The 18,491-nt window shown below is 33.5% G+C and overlaps 1 protein-coding gene across 2 annotated transcripts in view; it reads left to right on the top strand.

Moving 5' to 3' along the window:
• The first annotated feature begins 8,811 nt into the window (after positions 1 to 8,811).
• LOC113864759 (protein FORGETTER 1) overlaps positions 8,812 to 18,491 on the top strand; it is a 38,589-nt gene continuing 28,909 nt past the window's right edge. For both annotated transcript variants that reach the window (XR_003504914.1, XM_027498829.1), the window contains exons 1-7: positions 8,812 to 9,425; positions 11,749 to 11,814; positions 11,948 to 12,121; positions 12,203 to 12,333; positions 12,542 to 12,618; positions 13,397 to 13,578; positions 13,716 to 13,793. Coding sequence is in view for 1 of the 2 variants with exons in the window: in XM_027498829.1 (XP_027354630.1) it covers positions 9,000 to 9,425; positions 11,749 to 11,814; positions 11,948 to 12,121; positions 12,203 to 12,333; positions 12,542 to 12,618; positions 13,397 to 13,578; positions 13,716 to 13,793 (1,134 nt within the window). In the remaining variant the exon portion in view is untranslated. The remainder of the gene's footprint in view (positions 9,426 to 11,748; positions 11,815 to 11,947; positions 12,122 to 12,202; positions 12,334 to 12,541; positions 12,619 to 13,396; positions 13,579 to 13,715; positions 13,794 to 18,491) is intronic.

Genomic DNA, 18,491 nt, shown 5'->3' with positions numbered 1-18,491 from the left:
TCATAGGTTTATTAATTTTTAGTTAATTTGCATTTAATTACATAGATATAGATTGCAATTTTAATTTTCTTAATAATTTTGCAGAGTCTTCAAGTTAATTTTTGAGAAATCTTGGCCCTTGGATGAAGGTTGGCTTCAAAGTAGCCACTTTCAAGAGCAAAAGTGGCAACTACAGTAAGTTTGGAAATTGAAAGACCCAAAGTAGCCACTATTGCCTCTCATAGTGACCACTCCAGGGAGTTCTAGGATGCCGTTTGGGAAGCATTTCTGTGCGTGGACACTATTGGCTCTCATAGTGGCCACGCGCACTAGAGTAGCCACTTTCAGCACAAAAAGTGGCAACTCCAGAGAAGTGGCAAACCTTTCATCCTGCGCATGGACACTCTTTTGGCCCAAAGTTGACACTTTCAAAGCAAAAAGTGGACACTTTGCTGACATAGCATCCAATATAAATAGGTTTTAGGAATTAGGGTACGGGACTTTTTAACACTTTTACACATTTTTCCTTTGCCAAATTGAGACAATTTCCCAGAACATTAGAGTCTCGGGAAGGGTCCTTTATAGGTTTTAATTTCCAATTTCCCTTTTGATTTTTGTTGAATTTACATTGATGCTGCTTACGTTCTTGCATTTCTTTCTTTCATTTGTGAAGCCCACCCATATGGAGGGCTAAACTCCCTTGTAATTCATAGTCAATGCACATGAATCTTGAATTCTTGGGATTAATTGCAATACAAATATTTCTTTCCTTGAATTTATTGACCCCAATCTTTGAATGAAATGGAGTTTGCATAAAGGGAACATTGCTTAATGAACTCTAAATTACCCAATGAAATTCTAATTCAAAATTACTTAATTTTGATTAATCTTTGAGGTTGCTTAATCTTAGGGATAGAGATTGGAGCCCATTAAGATTCTTAATTTTAATTGGGATGTTAAAGTTAATTTTTGCTTGTTAGATTAACTTAATTCAAGAGAAAGAAAGGGGATTATTGAATCATTTGAAAGAATAAGGATAGAACTCATTGATTGACTAGGGATTACTCATTTTAATTAATTGAATTTCATTAATTCACATTTCGTTCTTGATTTAAATCTAGAAATTAACAAAAATTTCCCCCATTTTACTTGCTTTAAAATCCATGTTTACACTTGTTCGATGTATATTCCCAACCAAATATTTCCTGGAGACAACCTAGGATAACACCCTAGTATTTTTTATGAGGATTAATGACAATCTTTTGCATGACGAGTAGCTAAATTCGTTTCATCAATATGCTATCCTTGGTTAACTTTAGAACTTGTTAGAGAAATGTGGATTTAATGTGAGTGTGATTTAAACCCCTATTTTGTAACTTTAGTGGCCTCAGCTGGCTAAGAGAATTATTTGAAAGGTGAGGTGAAGTGTATGTTGAGTGCATGATGACTGTATGAGATGGCATACACACAAAAAAATTTCTAATATTTTCATTTTGTGTGGCTTTATTAGTGACCCTGTACTAGTCTATGAAATGATTGGGGAATGAAGGAAAATTTTGACATTGTTAAGAAATGTGATGTTATTTAAATTCAAATTCAAAGTTGATAAATGTGTAGAACATTATGCAAGCTTCTAATGATTTTATTATTTGTCTCAACCTAAATTATTAAGAATGTGTGAAATAGAATTTGACATTGAGAGGATATTAGGTGTCGAGGAGGGAAAAAGGAAGAATTTGCATAATTAAGAATGTGCTAAATAAGTTTCACTTAAGTGAAAGAACGACCGAGAGAGAGAGAGGAGAGAATACATGACTTAGAAACTTTAGCTAAGAGGAGAATAAACCAAGAACAATAGTTCATTGATTAATTGGAAATGGACCATAGAAATAGAAGAATAATTAGGTTATGATATAGAAGACAAATAAAGGGTTAGATAGAACAACTTGGAGTATGTTTGGAGTAAGGAGACCAAGGGAAAGAAAACAAATAAGAGGTGCGTACTTCATTAAACTTAATGAACCTTAGGATTATAAATGAACATTGCAAAATTTACATGACTTCTTAAAGACAATTAATTAGTCTCACTAGGGCCATTCTTCAACAAAGGCTATAGCTTAAGAAAGCACCTAAAAGACCCCCTTCCGCTTAATTAATTAAGCAAGTAATGTATTAGAAGTTATAAGTACAACGAACCCTAAGGGTAGAGAGAATGAAAGGTCTAGGTTACTATGACTTTGAAAGTGAGAATTGACTTGCAAAAGTGTATAAACATGTATTGAAATATGAAATTCTCAGGGAGGGAGAGAAAGTAACTCGAATTGTTGTGATAACATAATGAGATAATAATTAAATTTATTATCATGCATCATTTAATATCAAAGGGAGCATTACAGTTCGGCACAGCTATGAGATAATATGTGCTTAATTTCTTGGAGAATCTTATGGGCGGCTGAGGGCGATAACCCAATGGTGCAAAGTTGCTCACGATAGCTAGGTTACATTGCCACCAAACACTCGTCAGTCTTGATGTGAACACCCATCACCAAGGTTGTGGTAGGTCCATTCCTAAATGGTGCCCTTGAGGCATGTATTTTTGATAAATTATTTTATAACTTGAATGTACTTTATTGTGATGTGAAGTAAGGAATGGAGTCCTCCAACCACCTTTGACATAAATTGGACCTGTTTGTGCTTAAGTGATTGGGATCCTCATGCATTACATTCATGTGATTAAACAAGAGTGAATTCTATAAGCACCTTGCATCATCCATCATCTTACATATATGTATATACTTGTGTTGTGTTATTAAATTAGTGAGGTGCTAGTCATGTTATGTTATTAACTTATGTCATGTTTTTTATATTATGTTATTACAAATGGATGAAGGACCCATGTTTTGAATGCTACGATTGTGATTATGAACAAGTCCTTTCCATGGGATATGATGTGACTTGACTTATTTCTTGTATTCATGGACTCAACCTTTGTTTGTTTTGGTGTTCTTTTTCTTTCTTTATGTGTTGCTTGTTGCGTGTGTAGATGAGACATGACCAAATCAAGTTGTGGGTCTTATCGAGTGAGGAGGAATTATAGATCTATAATTTACCATCCATCAACTTATCTTTCAAGGCAAATTGACCTTAGGTGCGATGACTAGTGTTTGTATGTATTTTGTTTTGTGTATAGGGACTACTCTATAGGTTGTGTCAGACCTAGTGGTCTATTTTTATCATATTTTGAATAGTGTTGGGGTTAGCTTTTGATGTATTTAACTCTTTATGTACCATGATTTGTTGGATATATTTATTTCACTTTTGTAACACCTCTAATTTCATAAATGTAATTTTCTAAGTTATAAAGGTAATTAGAAACATATTTTGTGAGTATTTTTTTCGTTATTTCTTCCTTGTGTTGCCTAATGATTGACTTAATTAGTATTTTATTTTGATTATGAGATTTTGAAAAGTGCATTGCTTAAAACATTAGGTTCTTAACTACTTATATTGTATAGTATACTCTAATTTATAGAAATTCCTTTTAAAATTCTGATTTAGTATACTTGTAGTAATTCTATTAGAATTATCTCTCTTAATTGTAATATTACCCCTTCATGCAAGAGTTTTTCGCGTGCACTCCAAGGGACCTACCCTAAAATATTTAGACCCTACATTTTTTAGATATTTGTAAGTGAGAATCCTTATTTTCCTCCTTTAATATTGCATAACCAATCAACATCCTTCATTTTCCCTTCCATTAATGCATTAGAAACATTGTTTCTACATGTATTAAAGCCATTTAGTGGACTTGGAAGAAATATGCATGAGTGACCCTTGAATTGCTTCCACTAACTTCAAAATTCTACACTTAAAATCCCACTCAACATGCATTAAACCTTGGCACAAGACACTAAGGAGTTTACTTCATTATGCAAAAGTGCCTTCAAGGAAGAGAAAGTTGACGCCTCTTTAATCCCGCAAAGCAATGATATAATATTTTCTATTTTAATCTAACTTGAAATCTTATTTCTTATCTTCTCAACTCTATCACAAATATTTTTAATTTGGTATTGGATTGTGATGATATGATTTTGGATAATTCACATTGTCGAATTCATTAGTCGTGCAATCTTGAAATGTTTGTTTATGTAATTCAGACTTTCGAGACTGGATGGAGAAGAACCATGTCGAATCAATTGAAGACTCGTGTTCAATAATCATTCAAAAAATTATATTTAAACCCATGTTCTTTCATTTGAATTTACAAACTTTATTAAAATTAATTTTGGAACCATATTGTTTTACGGAGTAAAAATCGTAAGTTGATTGTTTTTTATTTACATAGTTCAATAATCCTCAATTTTCTTTGTTTCATTTTTAGCAGTTATAAATGAGGTCTTCAAGAGAACAACTTACATTTCTCACCTATTTTACTGCATTTAATATTATAAAGAGCAGTTTGGAGTGACAATGAAGGACTTGGAAAATTACACTAGAAACCTAATAGGTGATTGAATAAGTACTAAGGTATATACATGAGATTAAAGTGAAGAACATTAGATTGCACCATGGTGGTAAAGAATTGAGAAAAATAATGAGAAACTTAAAAGTAAAGCTGAGTAAAAAAAGTATGTTAAATCAGTATAGTAAATAATCAACCTAATAATCAATAAGAAAGGAGAGGAACTGAGGAGGTGGATAGGGTAAATACATGTGTTATAATCTTGGATTATTAGACTAAATAGAACTAATGAGAAAAATATAAGAATTTGAGCGAGATGAAATTTTGTGGGATTGTTATTCAAAAATATGTTTTTATATGATTGACCAAGGTATTGGGACTTACAATGCTATGAAACCTTGAAGTGAGTATGAAAATGATTAAGCAAAGAATGTATATCATCAATAAGACTTAATGAATGTCATCATGCATTATGCACATATGAGAAAGTAAGTTCTTAAAGCTATAGTTCAGCACAATTGTGGGATGCATGTGTATAGGTTCCGAGAAAACTTTTGAGGGTGGTCAAGAAAGATATGACTCAATGGTGCAGAGTAGCTCATTGTGTTAGGATCACATTGCCAACAAACCCTTCAATCCTGACGAAGGCACCTATCATTAAGGTCGTGGTAGGTTCATTCTTAAATGACATGCTACAAGCACACTATGGTCAACAAATTATTTATAAAACATATTTACTTTTATGGAGTAAGGATGATATCCTCTAACTGCCTTTGACATTAAATGATTATGTTTCGAGTGATTAGGATTCCTATGCATCATATCATTAATGACTTGCATCATGCATCATTCAATATATGTCATTGTGTTATGTTGCTTGTATATATGAAATGATTGCATGAAGAGTATTGTGAGTTTGATGATTATGAATTCATCTTAGGGATTGTTATGTGGCCTGACTTGTTTTATGGTATGCATGGTCTCACCCTTTATATGTTTTGGTATCTTCTTCTCTTCTTTTGTTTACTTGTTATGTTGTGACTATAGATGAGCCAAGACTAGATCAAGACTGGATCTATGATACAATATCACATTGATACTCTTACAAAAGGCTAGTAACTCTAAGATTGGGCTCACGATGTAGACACTTCATCGGAGTTAACTAAGTTCGAGCCAACTGAAGAGTAAATGATAAATTCATATTTTATTAATATTTTAGTTATCTTTTTAGCAAATTTTTAACAAAAAAATGAAGTTAAAAAATGTAAATACCATGTCAATTTTGTAATTAGTCTCAATTTCTCTAAATTAGTTCAATTTATATAGTTTTATAGTTTTTTTTTTGTAAATATGCTTATTAGAATAAATGTGCAGGGAATTCTGAACAATGATCCATGGGAGTTAAGCTTTTAAAGGAAGAATTGGGTGAAAGTGGTCACTTTCTCCTCACAAAGTAACTACTTCAGAACCTTCTAAGAAGAATTTAGCTGTTCTTTGACATTTTCACCATCTATAGTGATTTTATTCAAATAAATTTTTAATGTATATTACGAAATTCTGGTAATTGAATGTTTTAGAGAGTATGAATTTTGTTCAAATAAATTTGTAATGTGTATAATCAATTACAAGATCCTGGTAATAAATTAAAACTAAAGAGACATTGTTGTTAAAAAATTGCTAAAATTAATTACAAAGCACGTATAATCAATTAATTAGATACTTTTGCAAAATACTTTTATTTGAATAAAATCTAAGTGTTAGCCTAAACCATGTAATCAACTGTAAATACCATGTAATTGATTATATGAGTTAGATTTATATTAATACTTGTTTAGATTAAGATTCCATTGATCATTCATTTAGATTTAAGTTAATATATTACACATGTGTTTCATCTATAACAACCTATAAAATGGCTTAAAATCATAGTAAAAACCAAAATATAAGATTTTCATATAATATCTTCATCAAGCTCCAATAGCCCTTAGTTTATAATTATTGATATTTAATTTAATAACGTCATGTAATGTTAATGGTGTGTCTTACTAATGTTCTTTACAAGGTGAACTCTAGTTATTTTGCTACTAAGAAAGGAGTTCCTACTCATGCTAACTTGACATTTGAAACATTGCTTATAAGAGTGCCACAAACTTGCATTCTAACACATTCTTTCTATTAGTTAAAATTTCTTTAAAATTTAAAAAAGAGTAAGAAGTATTAAATTAAAATTAAAAGTGAGACACCTCTAAGCATGTGAATGTAGTATCAAGTTCCTAATTAATCAACTCTAAAGGATATTTGTAAACTAAAACAAAAAAAATATAGAAGTGAGGCTTCCAAAATTTTGATGACTTCTTAATAATTTTAGCCTATGATAAAAAAATGTATTACAAATATTTACAACCCTTTTATTTATGTTTGCTTTTTCAATGGTTAAATTAAAATGTTAAATATTCATAATATAGTTTTTCTAACATTTGCTTGGAGCATATAATAAAAAAATAAATAATATATTTTTATTACATTTAATAATTATAAATTATCAAATTATAGTTTATATTGTGTTTAAACATTAAACGTGTGAATATTTATTACTTAAATTTATATTAAAAGTTTAAAAAATGACAAGCAAAATAATAATAATAAATTTTTAAATTGAAAAGTTGATTTAAAAGCATATTTGAGGTTATTGCAAATTATCAAATGTTATTTCTTAAGAAAAATGTTTCATAATAAAAGATGTTTAGATTTTATTATTGATGGACTAGATGAATCAACTTGACAAGTTATATTCATATTATTATCCTAGATTAAATGGATTTAAATTTGGTTTTAATTTAAAATACTTTTATGCTAAATTTTAAAATAAAGATTTACATATATATATATATATATTAATAATAATAAATTATTTAATTATTTCTATTTTAAAAAAATAAATAAATAATTCTACTATTATTAACACTTGTATTATGATTTATCTTTATTAGTCAATCATTGTAATTATAATTAGAATCAAGATATCACTACAATAACAGTGGTACCAAACAATCTTATATTGACGCTATCATAATTATTACTAATACCAGCTACTTAGAGTATGTTTGATTTCTCTTTTAAAAAGAGTTTTTTTATTTTATTTAGAAATACTATATTTAGAAAAAAAATAAAAAACTCTTTTTAAAAGTTTATTTTCATACTTACATCACATTCTTTTCCATTATTATCACTATAAGTGCAATTGCAATAAATTTATGTGTTTAAACATATTGTGTGTAAAATTCTTGAGACAATAACAATTATCATGCTTATGTCACATTCTTTTTCATTATCATCACTATTGGTGAATAAAGTTGTGTTTGAACCTATTATATGTAAAATTGTTAAGACAACCACAACTATAAATTACAAACCACAATTAGTTAAAGTTATTTCAATCATTATCACAATTGCTACAATTGCACTTCCATTATCATTATCACTTATGATCACTTTTATATATTATAACTCTTTTTGTTGTTATCATCTTTGGTCAACTTTTGTCAGCTTGTATTATTATTATTATTATTATTTCTTTTAACTATTGCTATTACAATTATTATTATAACAATCATTGTCAATTTTATAATAACGTTTTAAAGCTAATATAAATTTTTAAAAAATGTTAAAAACACTTTGTTTAACACAACTTTTTAAACATATTAATAACTATTTACTAAAATTTATTAAAAAATAAAAAATACTAAAAATATTTTAAATTAAAAATAAAAATGAATGAGACTCACATCATTTTATAATTTTAAATAAATTTTAACTAATAATTAAAAATATATTAAAAAAATATATTGTTAGTAATTTTTTTTATATTTTAAGCTTTATGCTTTATATATATATATATATAAATAAATAAATAAAGAGAAAGTAAATTTAACTACATTTCCTTATTTAAAAATATAACAAACATATAGTATATTACTGATTTATATAAATTTATAAAAATAATATTTATTTTATATTATTTATTAGTAACTGGTTTAAATATTTTTTTTATTAATTTATACAAATTAATAATATATCATTGATTTATTATATATTTTTTTCTTAATTATTAGATGAAATTTTAGAATAAAAGACTTAATTTGAATAATTAAAAGTTAGAAAAATTAAATGTAAAAAATTAAAAATAAAAAGACTAAAATAACGTATAAAATAACGAATAAGAGGCAAAAGTGAAATTACTTCTTAAATTAAATTTAGGCAATTTTTTTAAAAGAATAAAGTTCTGTCACGTGGACATGTCACGTGCCCTTTTCTCAGCTGGAAAGAAGCATGCGCAACTTCCCTAAAATCCAGTCCCAATATCCATTCCCAACTTCAGACTTCAGACAATAAGAAATTCTTTGGGGCTCGTTTCTTCACATACCAACCCCAACAATCTCCCTAAACAACCAAAGCAGAGAGAAAAGGGGGAAAGAGAGAGAATAAAAAAACCTTCGCTGCCCGCCAATCATAATTTCCCCTGAGAAAACCCTTTCGTGCTCTCTCCTCTGAAAGAATAATGACGCAGCCATCGGCGCCACCGCCTCCAGCGTCGCTGGCGCCACCGCCGCAGCCGGCCGAGAGCCTTCGTGTCCGTTGCGCCGGCTGCCGCATGATCCTGACCGTGGCACCTGGCCTGACCGAGTTCGCGTGCCCTACCTGCCGAATGCCGCAGATGCTTCCGCCCGAGCTCATGGCTAGGGCCCAAACAGCGGCTCAGCCTGTACCTCCGTCACCCGCTCCGACTTCGCAACCGCACGTGCCTGCTCACGGCATTGATCCCACTAAGATCCAGCTTCCCTGCGCTTCTTGCAAGGCCATTCTCAACGTCCCTCACGGCCTCGCACGCTTCGCTTGCCCTCAATGCGGCGTTGACCTCGCCGTCGATGTCTCTAAGGTCAAGCAGTTCTTCCCCTCCATGCCGCCACCGGAAGAAGTTAACGAGGTTTGCCTTTGTTGTTCTTCTATTAAATCAACGAATTCCGGAAATGGTGTAGTGATGAACGGAAACTGCGTCACTGCTTTACTGTGTAGTGCGGTTTTATGTGACAGTGGAATTTATATCGGTACTTTACTTTGTCTTGATTGATATGGAGGATAGACAATTAGGTATGATTCTGATGGTGGTTGACATGATAACGTTGCTAGTAAGGATGAACAAGGATTACGACAAGTAGAATATGCTTGATAGTAATTAACAAGGATATGCTGCTTTTATTGGATGAAAAGAGAGTAGTTTATTAATGAGGTCTGTCTCAGTTCCACTGCTTCTATTGCTCTCCGAAACACAATTTCAGAATTATGAAGTGGTGAATGGAAATTGTGTCACTGCTGTAGTCTGTACACTTATTTCAGATGATAATGGGGTTCTCTTTGTAAATAGTTTTGTCTTGTTTGATATGGAGGACATACAATGAGGTTTAAATGTGATGCTAGTTGATATGATAATATTGCTTATAAGGATGAACAAGCATTACGAAGTGGAAGCAGAATACGCTTGAGAGTTGGTAAGGTAACTATGTTAGTAAGGATGAACAAGCATTACTAAGTGGAAGTAGTGTAGAGCATGCTTGATAGTTGATTAGGTGATAATGTTAATAAGGATGAACAAGTGTTGCAATGAAGTAAAATATGCTTGATACTTGATAAGGCAAAAGTGTTAGTAAGTATGAACGAGCATTATGAAAGGAAGTAAATATACATGATAGTAGATAACATAATGATGTTAGCAAGTACCGAGAACACTAGCATTACATATAGGAAGTTGAATATGCTTGATTGATGTTAGTTACTATTTATTACAAAAGGAACAAAAATATACTTGATGCTTGATAATGTGAAGATGTTAATGAGGACGGACAAGCATTACTAAGAGGAAGTAGGATGTACTATCTTTCCTTTTGCGGGTGAAAAGAAAGTAGTTTATTTCTGAGAGAAGGATGTACTGCTGTTGGGAATGAGTCTACTTCTTAAGGTACTAATTATTATGTCATTCAGTGTTTCTGTGTTGTTGGGTTTGTTGCCACTTTAGTCCATTTCATTTGCAGAATTTCATTGTAATTTTAGGGTGAATATGTTTAGCAGTGTCTGTGCCTTGGTGGGTGCAGAAGTGATATTAATAGAAATTTCATGCATTATAAACTTGGCATGGTGTTATTCCACAAAGAAGTGATATTGTTTAAGGCTATCAATTTGCAAATAAGTAGCTGTGAGTCTGCGGCAATCAATGATTCATTGAAATATTTTATCATCTAGAGGGAAGGATTTCTAGATAAATGGAAGAGAGGGTTAATTTTTCATTTTGATTAAACATTTTCCTTTCTTGAAGACTTTAGAATGGAAGGAATGAAATGATAGATTGCAATTTAAGCATTAAACCATTCTATGTTCACTTCCAAACTCCTCTACCGAATCCTTGGTTGAATAGGCGGAATGTGGGAAGGTGGAAAATTTGGAAAGAAAATAACTGTACTGTTGTTTGGTGGAACTGAAATATGGGTTGCAAAATAAAAGGTTACTGATTTTTTACTCTAATCCAAAACTTCGGTTGAGATTAATTTTCAGTCTATTGTCTATTTTTTGGCTTCCCTATTTACAACTGCTCAGGGTCTCATATAATGTTGAATGGCCATGAGATCTGATGTTCAGTCAAATGTGTTTTGGAAAGGAAGGAGGGACCAAATAAACCATTGAAAAAAACAATTAAATTTGTGCACAACCTGCCAGACCATTTGTGAGTATGACTGAGAGACATTCAATAGACTGATGAGCAAATATCCAGTACACTATGAGGCTAGGAAGACAAGTCTTTCCCACAAAATTTGTGGAGGAAGAAGTTTATTGATAAAATCATTCTGCTCCTGATTTATTGGTTGTTCCTCCGTAAGGGTTGGATTTCTCTTTTTAATTGGTGTCTTTTCTTGTTTTGTCTTTAACATCTTTTGCTCTACGTATAAATTGAAATTAGGAGAGTTCCTGATTCTACTGTTTTGCATACATGCATGTATGTGTATTTACTTTTGGAAAAGAAAATTAATTTGTGAACATAAAGTCCCTCTCTAGGCTAAAAGAAATGGATGACCGGGAAATTTACTCTTGTTATTTATATTATTTCTCCAGTTTTCTAGTGACATTTTCTTCCTTTTCGTCATTCATTTATTGGTTTTCCATGAAAGATTATTGTTTTGATTTGAAGAATGTTGTTTGTACATTTTTAATCCTCCTTATATCTATATTTTTGTTTCTTATTCTGCACTGATTTAAATCAGGTTGCTGTTGAAGTTGAGCGGGATGAAGATGAAGGTGGCATGATTGGAGAAACATTTACAGATTATGTTAGTTTCTAATTGTCTCTTTTTGACACCATTGCATGTTAGAAGAAGTTTGTTTTCTCTGAATTGACAATTCATTTGTCATTTCAAGTTACACTAGCACATTTTAGTGGTATTAAGACATCTCCTTGTGCAGCGACCGCCAAAAGTATCTATTGGACCTCCACACCCAGATCCTGTTGTGGAGACATCTTCCTTGTCTGCAGTGCAGCCACCTGAGCCCACTTATGATCCAATAACTAAAGATAATTTGGAAAGTTCAAACGCTTTGTCATGCTTGCAAATAGAGACATTGGTCTATGCTTGTCAGGTTTCTTCTATGATATAATTGACAATATATGATTATGTTTTGCTTTGCCTTTCTTGTATATGATGTTAATTTCTGTGACAGAGACACCTTCAACACATCTCAAATGGAGCTAGGGCAGGATTCTTTATTGGAGATGGAGCTGGTGTAGGTAAAGGTCGAACAATTGCAGGGCTAATTTGGGAGAACTGGCATCATGGTAGGAGGAAAGCATTGTAAGTTTAGGTCACGGTCTCCTTGTGAAATCATGCTTGTATGTTATTGAAAATTAAGATGAATGCTAATTCATGCGTAGGATGCACAATTGTGCTCACTTACCTGAGCATATGTACATGCTTGTTTGTAATTTCAACTTGTTTTGTGGAGATACACTGGAAGTTTATTGTTTTGATTCTTTTTGTCACATTTCCAATGATAACGCAGGTGGATTTCTGTTGGTTCAGACTTGAAGTTTGATGCTAGAAGAGACTTGGATGACGTGGGTGCAACATGCATTGAAGGTATATTCTTTAGTGATTTTATATGGATGGGGTTGTTTACATACTACATAGCTTCTGTGGCATTTATATCAATTTGTTTGCCTGCCCACTATGTTAAGGCATAACTAGTACAAAGTAAATTTTCATCATGACCAGTGATTCTCAACAAGATCAGAATATAATGATTCTTTCATTTTTGGAGTCTTGTTAAATACATTGTTCCAGTGTTAAAGGGCAGGCTTGTACTATACTACTACTGGTACATGACCTAAATTATTTGGTAGACAGGTTAGAAGGGGTTGGAACATAACATGTGATTCTGTTTTGCATTTGGTGCATTTTAAAAATTGAACAGATCAGCGAGTAAGGTTCAAACTGCAGTACATTTTAATTCCACAGAAGGGTGGAACCAATGAGAACAGTACCTACAAACTGTTCCATTCCATTTTGTCTGTATACCAAATGATACCTTAGTTGAAATAAGATTATTATTAGGCTAAGTTTTGATGTGTGTCTGTATGTATGTATCCTTGCTGTTGTGAGGGATCACTAGCCACTTTATAACAGTTTATTTGTTATTATCTCCTTTTATTCATTCTTACTCTAATTTTATTCTTTTATCCGAAAAATGAAAGTTTTGCTTGGTTATCTTCCTGGGAGAAATTCCTTTTGTAGTCCATTTCTGGGGTTTGTGTTTATGTGGAATTAAATTTAAAATGTTTGAGTAGTTATTTTATCTGTATTACAAATGATGTTATTAAAATTTTAAATGTCTTCCTCTTCCTTTTCCCTCATCCAGTGCATGCTTTGAACAAACTGCCATATTCTAAGCTTGATTCAAAGTCTGTTGGGGTCAGGGAGGGAGTTGTTTTCTTGACATACAATAGTCTCATAGCAAGTTCTGAGAAAGGCCGTTCTCGCCTCCTGCAGCTTGTGCAATGGTGTGGACCAGGGTTTGATGGTCTTATAATTTTTGATGAGGTAAGGAAATATTTTCTGATGTCAATTGGTATTTCCAATGTTTATTTTGAAGGAAGTTGATTGATGATTCAAGTGTTTCTTGGATTGAATTTTATTTCTTCCCCTTTTGTTACTAAGGTCTAAATGGTTCATTGTAGTGTCACAAAGCAAAAAATTTGGTCCCTGAATCTGGCAGTCAGCCAACACGAACTGGAGAAGCAGTACTTGATATCCAGGTTTTTTCTTTATTCCAATTTCTTGAAATAGTACTCATGTTTTGTTGTTTCTTTATATGTAATATTTTGCAAAATGGTGAATCTAAATGAACAGTCAATAAAATAGGAGATATCTGAGCAAGAAGAAAGATAAACAGTGGTCTGATTTAGTATGCCTAATAGACTCAACTTGCAGCATAAGTCCAGAGGCAAAATGAAGATTTAAAAAAAATTATTTATTTGTTTGTTTGATAGAAGTATTTTAAAACCAGTGATTTAAAAGAAATATATGCATTTGATTTAAACATCCATGGAGGTGAGTAGCAGTGATGATTGGATTTACATGGACCAAACTTGTTATAAATTAGTCTGTTGGGTCTGAGCAAATTGGGCCCCCGTTAAAGACATATCAAAGAAGGAGTAACAAGCATAAGGGTAAGATGAGAAATGTAAGCAAAGAGGCCGTGAAGGATTCTAACAAACTGAATACGTGGCATGAGAGGGATGGCATGGAAGAGGCGAGAATCAGTGGAAGGGAGGAATAATATGAAGGTTGGACAGAGGGGGGAAGGCAGGATAGGATTGGGAGGTTAACTTGGAGTGGCTGTTGCCATAGGGAGGAGGGTTACCTCAGTATCAGTAGTTTTCTTTGTTCTTTGCTGTTATAAGCTATCTGTTAATCCATTTTGTTCATTCAGTTCTTATCATAGTTTATAATGGCAAACACTATAGCCATTTAGGCCCTAAAGCAATGTTTTCAGGTACCTGATTTCCTGAGACCTTGAGCCTAAAATAAGTTTTGTGACTAACAAGGTGGTCTCGTTACTTGTTCAAACTTTACCAGAGAAACTCCCTCATGATTTTACAGAAAATTCAAATTTTAATAGATCCTTGTGGTGTGAATTGATACATGTAACAGAAAATGTTACATGATGCACTCAAATCCCTTTCATGGTTGTTCCCAAACATTGGCTGTTTGTGACCTAAAACAGTTAAAGCAGTGTTTAAATTGCTATGTCTGAGCTTGAAGGCAACAGGGGTATGATAATTGGATGAGATATTGATAGGGCCAGACAGCCATTCTCATTAAAAGGTTAAAAGTTGTGTTGCTTGTTTGTGCTGCAATTGAAGCTTTTGCTAAAAGAAGTGGTGCGGTGCCTCTGTTACAAGATTAAATGATGGAGGGAGGTGTTGGATGGATAAAAAATGAAACCCAAAGATCTAATAATAAGGCACCATATCACCACACCAAGATTTCTTTCTACGTATAGTTTTTGTCTCTGTAGCAAAATTCTGTAGTTTGGTGTCATTATTTTATCTTTGGCTTGACTAGAAGTGCTCATTTCTACAATAATTTTATACAAACGATTTAGATTTAGAACTAATAGATAGATAAATACTAAAGAAATTAGTCACATCACTCATCATACAACTCTATCAAATAGAATAAAAACTACTTAAATCAAAGACTAAAACTTAGTCTCTTTCTCAATCCAACATCATAGGTAAAACCCAGAAAGCAAGAAACTTTATTTTCTTTTGGACACCAAAAGAATGGAAAAGGATAAAATACCTTAATGAATTGAGTCAAAAAATAGAGAAGTTATAAGCTTTCAAAGGAGGAGAGTCATGATAACCGCCACCAAGCACCAACCATTGATGAATAGTCACGAACCACCAATGAGCTCACAAACATCGAAAACAAACTGGGTAAGTTGCAGCAGAGTCCAAAATAGAGACATTAGAAACTTCAGCAATGACAAGAGAAGAACTTTCAACAAAGATGATAACACCCCAACCACCTCACCAACCACTGATGAGCCATGAGGAAGCAATCCACAATTTTGTAGCGGAGTCTGAAAATAGAGATGCTATGATAGAACTGGATCAAAATTGTAAAAAGAAAAGTTTCTATTAACTGAATAGAATGTAAATGATTCCCAGAACTTTTGAGAGGGCTGGACTCTCACAACAATTTGTATTTCCTCTCAAATCACCAGATAATATCTTCCTCTCAACCCCTGTTATTATTTATAGGCAACATGCCATATTCAAAAAACTCACCTAACTTACTAACCCTCTAATATAAATAATTAATTGATAATTAAGTATTCTACTACTAAAACAAACTATCAAGTATTCTACTACCTAACATATTCACCAGGTCTCGCTGTCTAAAGCATAAAAATTGACTCTCTTTTCCCCATAGCTAGAGATGCAACAGTAGCATAAGTTTTCCCATGACTGGAAAGGGACAAAAGTGACTGGATTTGATGAGAAGAAGTCGCTGAGTATGTCACATATAATCCTTGAGAAAAGGGTAGTCAGTCTAGAGTTTCTGTTGCCTCTACACTTATAGAGAATGGTGATGTTCCTCAGTCTGCTATACCAGAAACTCTACTGAAGAAGATAGGATGGGTCTACAATTTTGTGGGAATTATTCTAAGTAGGCATTTCTCTATCTTGTATGATTATAGTGGAAGGTTAAAATTGTTCGAAAGGTTTGCATCGGTTAACAGTGGTGCAGTCAAGATGGTGGGCCATTATGTCAGCCTTGAGGACAAGGCTGCAGTTCTAGAGGGCGGTAATGATAGGAGCCAGGATAAAGGGCCCAGGCCCAAGTAGATAAAATGTGTAAGTTGGTTATAATTGGAGGAGTGTGTGTACCATGTGAGGGGACATATAATAGTTTTTTGGGGGGGGGGGGGGGCGATACATGGGAGGCAGCATTGCATTAATTTGTTGTAAAGCTGTTTTAGCTAAGCAGGGAATGCAAAAGGCATTACTGTGAAGGAGCCATGAGCTCTGGGCTGGTTAGGGTTTATCTCTACTAGAATTTGTTCTGAAATTCACATTTCAATCAATACAATTTCTTCTATTTCTTATAGTACATTTGAGGGTCCTCTGACAAGGTTTGTTGAATTCTTGATCTGGATTTCAGTAATGACATGGATGCTAAGTCTTAACCTCTTATGAATTCTACACCTGTCCTATGAACTTCCAATCTTGTCCATGCTCCCTTCTGAGGTATGCTTTGGCCCTGAAATTTTGGATTAACAACTTGATCTGCTTTTATCTTCATCACCAGAGTAGCCTCAGCCTCCGCACATGCACCACAGTCAGGTGGTTCGGGGAGGAGCAGCTTGTCTGCCTCACTTGAGGTGCAAAATTTCATTACATCTGTCCCCATTTCATGAGAGAAAATGAGTCACTGGGTTGGGCAGAGGTGGTGGGATGTTCATAGTCATACTGGCCAAACCCAAACCCTCAATTGTTGTCATCGGATCAGTCCTAGGCTTTCTGCTCAAGCTGAAAAGAGTCTGTCTCCTCTTTGCAACCCAGAGAAAGACCCTTCCTTGCATTAATTTGTTGTAAAGCTGTTTTAGCTAAGCAGGGAATGCAAAAGGCATTACTGTGAAGGAGCCATGAGCTCTGGGCTGGTTAGGGTTTATCTCTACTAGAATTTGTTCTGAAATTCACATTTCAATCAATACAATTTCTTCTATTTCTTATAGTACATTTGAGGGTCCTCTGACAAGGTTTGTTGAATTCTTGATCTGGATTTCAGTAATGACATGGATGCTAAGTCTTAACCTCTTATGAATTCTACACCTGTCCTATGAACTTCCAATCTTGTCCATGCTCCCTTCTGAGGTATGCTTTGGCCCTGAAATTTTGGATTAACAACTTGATCTGCTTTTATCTTCATCACCAGAGTAGCCTCAGCCTCCGCACATGCACCACAGTCAGGTGGTTCGGGGAGGAGCAGCTTGTCTGCCTCACTTGAGGTGCAAAATTTCATTACATCTGTCCCCATTTCATGAGAGAAAATGAGTCACTGGGTTGGGCAGAGGTGGTGGGATGTTCATAGTCATACTGGCCAAACCCAAACCCTCAATTGTTGTCATCGGATCAGTCCTAGGCTTTCTGCTCAAGCTGAAAAGAGTCTGTCTCCTCTTTGCAACCCAGAGAAAGACCCTTCCTTCCCTTTGTCATCTCTGCCACTGTGATTCTTGATTTCAAGAACTTTATTTTTACTTTTGTTTTCTAATTCTTTGTCCAGAATTTTGTTGTGTTTCTTCCAATTCTTGTAGCTTCTCTTGTGTTCATTTCATGTCCTTGAGCTGCTGGTTCTATTATCTCTAATGCCCTCATCTTCTCGTCTGTTTTCTTGCACCCAAAATTGTCATCATTGCTTCTATTTCTTCTCTCCCCATGCTCTTGCAACTCTTCCCACCCTGGTTGAAAAAAATCACATACTGGTTGGAATCTTTTGATCAGTGCCTTCACAAATGTCCACCAGTCTGCATATTGGTTGGCACCATTTCCATGTTAGCCACCAGTTGAAAGCATCACTTCTTAGAGCCTTTGCTGCCTTTGATAGCTTCTCTGCCTCGTGCATTCCAGTTGCTTCAAAATACTGCTCAACCTGGATCAGCCACCAATAGGTCTCCTATCCATCAAATGTTGGAATCATCTTCAAGAACTCAATACCCACAGCTCCAAAATCAGAGCTTTGATATCAGTTGATAGAACTGGATCAGAATTGTAAAAAGAAAAGTTTCTATTAGACTCTCCCACAACAATTTGTATTTCCTCTCAAATCACCAGATAATATCTTCCTCTCAACCCCTTTTGTTATTTATAGGCAACATGCCATGTTCAAACTAACTTTCCTAAATAACTAATGACCTACTAGTATAACTAACTAATTGATAA

This window comes from Abrus precatorius, unplaced genomic scaffold, assembly GCF_003935025.1.
Source record: "Abrus precatorius isolate BTA unplaced genomic scaffold, Abrus_2018 Scaffold4, whole genome shotgun sequence".
In the NCBI taxonomy this organism is placed as follows: Eukaryota; Viridiplantae; Streptophyta; class Magnoliopsida; order Fabales; family Fabaceae; genus Abrus; species Abrus precatorius.
This window is presented reverse-complemented; position numbering and strand designations above follow the sequence as displayed.